This window comes from Cupressus sempervirens, chromosome 1, assembly GCF_028749045.1.
Source record: "Cupressus sempervirens isolate cs-2001-9-10 chromosome 1, ASM2874904v1, whole genome shotgun sequence".
Taxonomy (NCBI): Eukaryota; Viridiplantae; Streptophyta; class Pinopsida; order Cupressales; family Cupressaceae; genus Cupressus; species Cupressus sempervirens.
This window is the reverse complement of record NC_143118.1, coordinates 598,860,343-598,869,876: the sequence shown is the minus strand read 5'-3', so window position 1 is coordinate 598,869,876 and position 9,534 is coordinate 598,860,343. Positions and strand designations below refer to the sequence as shown.

The 9,534-nt window shown below is 34.1% G+C and overlaps 2 protein-coding genes across 2 annotated transcripts; both read left to right on the top strand.

The window, feature by feature from the left end:
• Positions 1 to 4,153: 4,153 nt before the first annotated feature.
• Positions 4,154 to 5,724, top strand: LOC149578866 (importin subunit alpha-1b-like). The gene has a single exon (XM_089807884.1). It carries the CDS (start codon positions 4,154 to 4,156, stop codon positions 5,720 to 5,722), a length of 1,569 nt encoding a protein of 522 aa, XP_089664010.1. The 3' UTR covers positions 5,723 to 5,724.
• Positions 5,725 to 6,239: 515 nt separating this feature from the next.
• LOC149578865 (importin subunit alpha-1b-like) lies at positions 6,240 to 8,316 on the top strand. The gene is made up of 2 exons (XM_089807775.1): positions 6,240 to 6,407; positions 6,589 to 8,316. Exon 2 carries the CDS (start codon positions 6,631 to 6,633, stop codon positions 8,197 to 8,199), a length of 1,569 nt encoding a protein of 522 aa, XP_089663901.1. The 5' UTR covers positions 6,240 to 6,407; positions 6,589 to 6,630; the 3' UTR covers positions 8,200 to 8,316.
• The last annotated feature ends 1,218 nt before the right edge of the window (positions 8,317 to 9,534 follow it).

Here is a 9,534-nt window from a genome sequence, read left to right as displayed (position 1 = left end):
TGACACTTCTGTATGTGCTATCATGCAACCTTTATGTTGTAGTAGTGAATGATTTTTGGGTATTATCCCCACTATAGTTTTCCCTCTAACCAAGGGTTTCTACATGACCAAACCAATGTGTCAATGTGTTACATGAGTTAATGATTTATTTTACGTGTCTATATCTTAAGATCTTGAATTTACTTTTTCATCTATGAAAAGTTACTATGAATATGCATGTTAACCGAGTACAGCAATCATAAGGGATAATCTTATTTCAAAGAATAAAAAGTTTTTAGAGATAATAATTCTCACCTTTCCTAAATATCCGAACACAAAACCTAGGCCACACTAATCAAAATGAATGACCACTACTTGAGGATACAAGGGCATCTCATTTGATTTAGTTAGCCTTCCCATTCTCTAATAATGATCATACTTTTTAGTATACCTTGTTGCATCCTTGTGTAATGTTAGCTAGTAGTATCTGATCTTAATCTTTTTTTGTGATGTCCTTTTGGCTAGAAAAAGTGACCACCACAAGGTTCATCATGGAAATAATCCAATTTATTACAGGTTTCATGTTCATGAACACAACTTCTCATCACTTAATCTAGTCCTGTATCAAATGTGCAACCTGCTATACATGATAAATTGAAGCTCTTCTCTGCTAACAAGTTCGCATCTTTAGAAGAAAAACATGGTGGAGTCTTACTAGTAGCCAAGTAGTTTCCTATGTTAGAATAACATGGATTGTGCACTAAAATGAAAAAGAGATGTCCATCTAGAAAGATTTCATCAATGACTGTAGGATCATCTGATAATTACAATCTTGACAAAAAAATAATATTAGCTGGACACTTACATTCATATGTTTGTGTACATGTTCTGAATTAGCATTTTATATGATAGGTATATGCAATAATTTTCATCAATAAGGCCTATTTCTGTTGAAATGGATGCAACAACTAATGCAACTGTATAATCAAATGATTTCCGTAAGAAGCTTGTAGACCCCTGGTGTTTCCATGTTAGCGAGTCATCCAATAGGCTTGTGTAACTCAAGTGATTCGGGGCAGGGGGGGGGGGGGGTGTGGTGGCTCATACACTTGCAGGAGGGAATGCAACATGTTTATTGCCCGAGATTCATAAAGGTATGCCAATGCACAGGCTTGGGTATTTAGCAATTGGACCACTTGGAAAAATGAGTGATTTATAAATTCTTATATTGTCTAACCATATTTTTTTTTTGCTGAAAATACAACTAAGGCTAGCAAATGTTCAATTTTTTTTTGGAGGAGTTCACAAGCATCAATTATTAGATCTACTACAAGCACTATTTTAAAGATTTTTTACAGTAACAAAAGGCTACATTCATATTTTAAATTAAATTAAATTTGGTCAAATAAGACTGTTATAAAGATGTATCCTCAATTGAATGCAAATTGTATGAAGTGACGTGATACATAAGGATTTTTTTTTTTGGTTGGATTATTTATTTCCACTTTTAATTTATTTTTGTATAATCATTATTGGTCAACCTAGCTTGTAAATTTTACAATACAAATATTCAATCAATAGAAAGATCAAAAGTCCTTTTGAACCCTTTTTAATGCAATAAGTTCCATTGAAGAAATTTTTCTTTTGAGTATTCAAGATTCAACATTCTTTGATGTCTCCATGGGGCAAGGTGATAAGAGTCCTTGGCAGTAGGGTTTTGTTTGTTGTTTGTCTCCTGCAGTTTAAGATTTGCTAAATAGTTTTCTGGATACAAGTTTTTGGTTTTACATGATTTCAACATATCATTACAAGTGTATTTTTCCATAGATATTATTACAATTCTATGTAGAAACAATTTTAATTGTTGAAAATTTTAATATCTGTGTCCCAAAAATCGAGATATTGATGCAAAGCTAACATAACATCTACAACATTCACATAGCAACAAGATGTTTGATTTTCACATGACAAAACAACTTGCAAGTAAGTGTTTTCTTATTCTTAACTTCTTTAATCTTGATTAATGGTTATAAATGTTATATTTCACTTCATTTTGCATACATATTTTGTCTTAATAGCTGTTGTACATTTGGAAAACTATCATTCACAGGAAAATGGCTCTAGTCTTGCATTCAACAATCATTTGATGTAAAAAAAGGAAGTACACTTTAGATAGATCTTTGAGATCACGTTTCTCTAAAGGGGTTTATTCATAAATGCAAACCATTTTTAGTGCCTACATTGAATTATTGTACCAAACCATGTTAATGGAATTGCCAAACCATGTTAACGAAATTGACAAAAATAAGCATATATATTATCTAAAAGTTGTCTTTAAATTTGATTGTGCAAATATTTTTTACATCAATATTTTGGATCACACCTGTGATCCATCATGGGGGCATTAGAGAGCAATAGAAGGAGAAGTATATCATCCTACCAATTTGATGAATGGTGGAAAATACTTATTTTGCAAATCTGTCAAATATAATTTGACCCTGTTGTTCAAGAATGCTATATCCTAGACAATATCAACATTTGTTAACTGCATTAAAACCTAATTTGTAAAATTGATTCACAAATTGGCTTAGGTTAATTATACTTCTTATGCCCACATTTTGACACTAAATTATGAAACTAATGGACAAATTGGCCTAGTTAAAACAATATTTTGTGCATCCGCATTATGACCTTGATTAGGGGAAAAGACCTAGTAACTGACAAGGGGTCTAATAATCATGATAGTTTTGTCATAGATACCCCCAATTGCCACTGTTGAAGAAGCCCAAAAAAAGAACATTTAACCACAAGTCTGGTTTTTTTGATTGAGCGATTATTGGTGCATGGTATAGGGTGCGTGTTTTGAAATGACACATTTTGACCACTTGGCATTCCGCAATCCCTACAAAGATATCAATGAAAAACAAAGTCAAATTCTTAGCTTTAAGCACTTTGCACATCTACAAAAGTACAAAACTTTTGAATGCTAAGATTTACTCACCCATAAGCAATAAACATACCCAAACTAAACACATGGGAGAAGGTTTATACACATGGCATACTAAAGTATACACTCAACTTGCATATCATGAAAAACATATCAAATCAACATCACAAGATGGATCAAGTGCAAGACCTTATAGGGCACAAACACCAAAGACGTTAAGTATGCCTTTTAAAGTGAGTTCAAATCTAAAATTGAATGTCATGATTTAATTTCACGATAAACGTCATTTGTACATTATATTCACATGCAATTCAAAACTTAATCATTTAATCAAGATTATTTGGTAAGAGGCCAACGTTAATTATTATTATTTGTTGTGATTAATTATTTGATTTATTAGTTAATCTTAAGTAGGTGTGAACTCAAGACCTCCCAATTAAGTGGCTCACAATTTATCATTGTGTTGTAAGCTCTTGCCTAAAAATCACACAATTTAATAAACATAAAGAAGTTCTAATAAAAATTGATGGCAAGATTTTATATATATATATATAATTTGAACCCATCTACTTCAATTGGGTGCAAACTTACGTATAGATTGACTGAAGTATATACCACAAAACTGAAAGATAGATGACAAAATATATCACAATTTGAAGGCGTACAATCAATTTTTGAAAGGAATAGGTAGAGTCTGAATCTTTTACCATGCTTGTTTGTTAACATTCTGATCGAAGCAACACGCTTATATAACTTATTTCAGTACTTTATCATCTATCTTTTTTCTTTGCCAGTGGGTTTTCATAAAATTTGCAGGGAGAGCAAGATTACTAGATTAGTGAGAGAGGAGAAGAAACGAAACGCCGAGCAAGAAGAACAATGGTGTAGACTGTAGATAATGGGTGATTTGAAATCTTTCTTTTCAGTCATTTATTTCTTTGATTTCATGAGTTTCTGAGAGACCAGGGAGTTCTACCGGAGCTGAAGAAATTAAGAATCTCCAAGGTAAGCAGACATGCCTACCAAACTTTTTCATGTCAATTCTTGTTACAAATAAATCAAATTGGGAAGGAATGAATTCTCTACTTTACAACTTGTAGAAATCAGAAGTCCCATCTACAGAGAATTAAATTTTTAAGTTTGTTTGGCATTATATTATTGACCCATCAATTCTTGTGTTCTTAGGATTTGGGTTTTTGTTAAATTTGAAGCATTGTTTCAGCAGATATGGTGAGACTGAGGGCAGAAAACCCAGAGCAAAAGTTTCTTATTTCAAATAGAAGTACCCGATTCGCAGACGAAGAACATGAGGCTAAGTCTGATCTGCAAATTAATTTCAATCACATTGAACAATCAACGACAGGGGAAGGTGAATTGGATTTGGATTTGCCATCAATTATATATGAACTTTGCAGCTGTGATCCAGAAAGACAGTTTGCAGCTCTGATCCAGCTCCCAAAAGTATACAACTTCAAGAATAGAGACATCAACGAACAAATTGTACCTACTTTGGTTGCTTATCTGAGAAGAACAGATCATCCCCAGCTCCAAACTCATGCAGCTCGCATGTTAAGATATTTGGGTAAGAAAGACATATTCATTTTGATAGAAAGTGAGGCAGCCCTTGAATTTGTGAAGCTTTTGGAATCTCCCAACGAAGATCTGCAAGAACATGCAATTTGGGCATTACCCAATCTTGTAGACGCTCATGTGATGTGCTCAGATCGAATCTCTTTGAATGAAATGATGTTCTTCAATCTACAAATTTACTTCCACCATCGCCCAAAAGCTCGATTTCCCCTGTTCCGGGATGCCCTGTTTCTGATGTTAAAAATTTCACAGTGGGAGTCCATTGACAAGACCATTAAATTTCTTGAAATCCTGAAACCCCTTCTTTTAATGGAACAAGATGAGGAAATGCTCAAATTGGTTTGTACGGTTGTTTTGCAGTACTCCGAGGGAGAGAATGAGCGTAAATCGGCCATTGAGCAAACTGGCATTTATACAAAACTTGTGAAACTTCTTTTTCATTCTTGTCTGGATGTTTTAAGCCCTGTGATGAAAACCATTGCAAACATTGCACGGATTGGTATCTATGATGACATTCTGAGCAACAAAGTGCTTTCCCGATTCTTGGAAATCTCGTCAATGGAGGAAATCAACAGTACAGAACTTCGTATCCAAGCTTGTCAGATCATTTCCAGCATCACAGGAGGGACACAGGATGAAATTGACCTTCTAATTAGGGCACATCTTTTTCTTCCCCTTGTTGGATTCCTCATCTCAGAAGGGCGAATCGATGTGAAGAAAGTAGCGGCATTGGCAATTTCTAATGCAATTTGTGGTGGGAATGAAGAACAGGTGGAGTATTTTGTAGATCTTGGCTGTCTGGAACTTCTGGGTAATCTTCTCACGCCACATGATCTTCTGCTCACTAGATCTTGTCTTCAGGGGATTGAGACCATGTTAAAGGTTGCAATTGGGAGCCATAAATATGCAAATCTTTTCTTCAGTATTCAGATAAGAAACAGAATCAATGAGCTGAATGGGTTCCAGAGTTCTAGGGATTTTAACCTGAAAGAAATCTACATACAAGGAGAGAGAATTTGTAGAACTTATCTTGAACCTTGGCCAGATTCAGGTGACAATGCAAAGAAATCGGCCATTTTCTTTGGTGAAGATTCTTGTTCGGACCTGGAAGATTGTTCAGAGTGGGACGATGATGAGGAAATTTTGGATTCCCCCGAAAAGTATAGTTCGAAACGCTGTAAGCTCAATGCTGTACAAGAGTCTTAACTGAATTTCAATCAGATATGCAAGGTGTGTTTTTAATTATTTGATCGATTTAATCATCTATTCGCATGTAACTCAAGAATTGATCGAGTGATTTGAATCTTTTCATCGCAAAATTCCTCATGTTAAAGATTTAACTCCAATTGAAGATGGAAAAGATTAAACGTGAAAATCTTTTCATCCCAAATTTCCTGAAGTTTCAAATGTTATTCCGATGAAATGCAATATATATATATAGTTTGAACCCATCTACTTCAATTGGGTGCAAACTTTCGTATAGATTGACTGAAGTATATACCACAAAACTGAAAGATAGATGACAAAATATATCACAATTTGAAGGCGTACAATCAATTTTTGAAAGGAATAGATAGAATCTGAATCTTTTACCATGCTTGTTTGTTAACATTCTGATCGAAGCAACACGCTTATATAACATATTTCAGTACTCTATCATCTATCTTTTTTCTTTACCAGTGGGTTTTCATAAAATTTGTAGGGAGAGCAAGATTACTAGATTAGTGAGAGAGGAGAAGAAACGAAACGCCGAGCAAGAAGAACAATGGTGTAGACTGTAGATAATGGGTGATTTGAAATCTTTCTTTTCAGTCATTTATTTCTTTGATTTCATGAGTTTCTGAGAGACCAGGGAGTTCTACCGGAGCTGAAGAAATTAAGAACCTCCAAGGTAAGCAGACATGCCTTCCAAACTTTTTCATGTCAATTCTTGTTACAACTAAATCAAATTGGGAAGGAATGAATTCTCTACTTTACAACTTGTAGAAATCAGAAGTCCCATATACAGAGAATTAAATTTTTAAGTTTGTTTGGCATTAATATTATTGACCCATCGATTCTTGTGTTCTTAGGATTTGGGTTTTTGTTAAATTCGGAGCATTGTTTCAGCAGATATGGTGAGACTGAGGGCAGAAAACCCAGTGCAAAAGTTTCTTATTTCGAATAGAAGTACCCGATTCGCAGAAGAAGAACATGAGGCTAAGTTTGATCTGCAAATGAATTTCAATCACATTGAACAATCAACGACAGGTGAAGGTGAATTGGGTTTTGATTTGCCATCAATTATATATGAACTTTGCAGCTGTGATCCAGAAAGACAGTTTGCAGCTCTGATCCAGCTCCCAAAAGTATACAACTTCAAGAATAGAGACATCAACGAACAAATTGTACCTACTTTGGTTGCTTATCTGAGAAGAACAGATCATCCCCAGCTCCAAACTCATGCAGCTCGCATGTTAAGATATTTGGGTAAGAAAGACATATTCATTTTGATAGAAAGTGAGGCAGCCCTTGAATTTGTGAAGCTTTTGGAATCTCCCAACGAAGATCTGCAAGAACATGCAATTTGGGCATTACCCAATCTTGTAGACGCTCATGTGATGTGCTCAGATCGAATCTCTTTGAATGAAATGATGTTCTTCAATCTACAAATTTATGTCCACCATCGCCCAAAAGCTCGATTTTCCCTGTTCCGGGATGCCCTGTTTCTGATGTTAAAAATTTCACAGTGGGAGTCCATTGACAAGACCATTAAATTTCTTGAAATCCTGAAACCCCTTCTTTTAATGGAACAAGATGAGGAAATGCTCAAATTGGTTTGTACGGTTGTTTTGCAGTACTCCGAGGGAGAGAATGAGCGTAAATCGGCCATTGAGCAAACTGGCATTTATACAAAACTTGTGAAACTTCTTTTTCATTCTTGTCTGGATGTTTTAAGCCCTGTGATGAAAACCATTGCAAACATTGCACGGATTGGTATCTATGATGACATTCTGAGCAACAAAGTGCTTTCCCAATTCTCGGAAATCTTGTCAATGGAGGAAATCAACAGTACAGAACTTCGTATCCAAGCTTGTCAGATCATTTCCAGCATCACAGGAGGGACACAGGATGAAATTGACCTTCTAATTGGGGCACATCTTTTTCTTCCCCTTGTTGGATTCCTCATCTCAGAAGGGCGAATCGATGTGAAGAAAGTAGCGGCATTGGCAATTTCTAATGCAATTTGTGGTGGGAATGAAGAACAGGTGGAGTATTTTGTAGATCTTGGCTGTCTGGAACTTCTGGGTAATCTTCTCACGCCACATGATCTTCTGCTCACTAGATCTTGTCTTCAGGGGATTGAGACCATGTTAAAGGTTGCAATTGGGAGCCATAAATATGCAAATCTTTTCTTCAGTATTCAGATAAGAAACAGAATCAATGAGCTGAATGGGTTCCAGAGTTCTAGGGATTTTAACCTGAAAGAAATCTACATACAAGGAGAGAGAATTTGTAGAACTTATCTTGAACCTTGGCCAGATTCAGGTGACAATGCAAAGAAATCGGCCATTTTCTTTGGTGAAGATTCTTGTTCGGACCTGGAAGATTTTTCAGAGTGGGACGATGATGAGGAAATTTTGGATTCCCCTGAAAAGTATAGTTCGAAACGCTGTAAGCTCAATGCTGTACAAGAGTCTTAACTGAATTTCAATCAGATATGCAAGCTGTGTTTTAAATTGCAGGCAACTGAAATTCAATCAGTTATGCAAGGTGTGTTTTTAATTATTTGATCGATTTAATCATCTATTCGCTTGTAACTCAAGAATTGATCGAGTGATTTGAATCTTTTCATCGCAAAATTCCTCATGTTAAAGATTTAACTCCAATTGAAGATGGAAAAGATTAAACGTGCAAATCTTTTCATCCCAAATTTCCTGAAGCTTGAAATGTTATTCCGATGAAATCCAATAAAATAAATGTTATTCCGATGAAATGCACAATTGAATGATTTCCTTCGGCTGTATAAATCTAAACCTCTGCACAATTTGAATGATTTCCTTCGGCTGATGAAATGCACAATTGAATGATTTCCTGTAAGCTAGCAAAGTGACAATCAGATGACTGTAAATGTGACGAGTTTCCTTAAGACATTGTCAACGTGGCAAAACAATAGATATAATTGTATAAGGATTGCCACGTGTCCCATCTCACCAATCGTTCCAAGGTGTTAGAGGCTAATTTTAAACTAGGATTATATATAGCATAATATTGTTATTTAAATTATTTATAATTTTGATATATATTTATAGTTTTCAATTACGTCAATACAAATAAGATAAGTGCAATATCTTCAATATGTAGTGACAATAATTCTAACTCTTGTGTTTAAAAGAACAATATATAATTTCTATTGTTATACTTTTCACAGTATGCAGGGATTCTTGCTCTTTACAATATTTTCATTTGAATGTCAATTTAAAATATTTTCAATCCAATGATTATTTAAATGTATAATCTCTAAATCAAAAAGTTTCTATCATTTTTCACATTAGTCCAAATCTTTCATGATATACAAAATTAATTTATCATATTTTTAAATCTTATGTTCTCATGTAGTGTGATGGTGAAAACAAACTTATACAATCAACTTTTAAAAGAGCTCATTAACATTCATATGAATTGTGGAAATTATAAATGCATCTTATAATTTCTTTAAATAATAAGTTTGCTTTTAAATAGAGACACATTACCACACCAGTCAAGGGGAGCATTAAAAAGTACATTCCCATCAAAGAAGATTAGTAAAGGACAAACATATTAATTTATAATACAAAATGAAAGATATGCACCATTAATCTACAATATAAAAAATAGTATCATATGTATGTTTCTAAAACTTATGATTAATAAATTTTATAAGTATTAAATGTTCAATATAATATTACTTTTTAAATAATGTTAGTAAGTGTTTAATTTATTAAAATTTGTTTAAATTATTTAGATACGATAAAAGAGTAATTAGGCTATCTAGCTAA

What these genes read in the sequence shown, in the direction of transcription:
- LOC149578866 (XM_089807884.1), top strand. Translation starts at nt 4,154, where the DNA reads ATGGTGAGACTGAGGGCAGAAAACCCAGAGCAAAAGTTTCTTATTTCA.
- LOC149578865 (XM_089807775.1), top strand. Translation starts at nt 6,631, where the DNA reads ATGGTGAGACTGAGGGCAGAAAACCCAGTGCAAAAGTTTCTTATTTCG.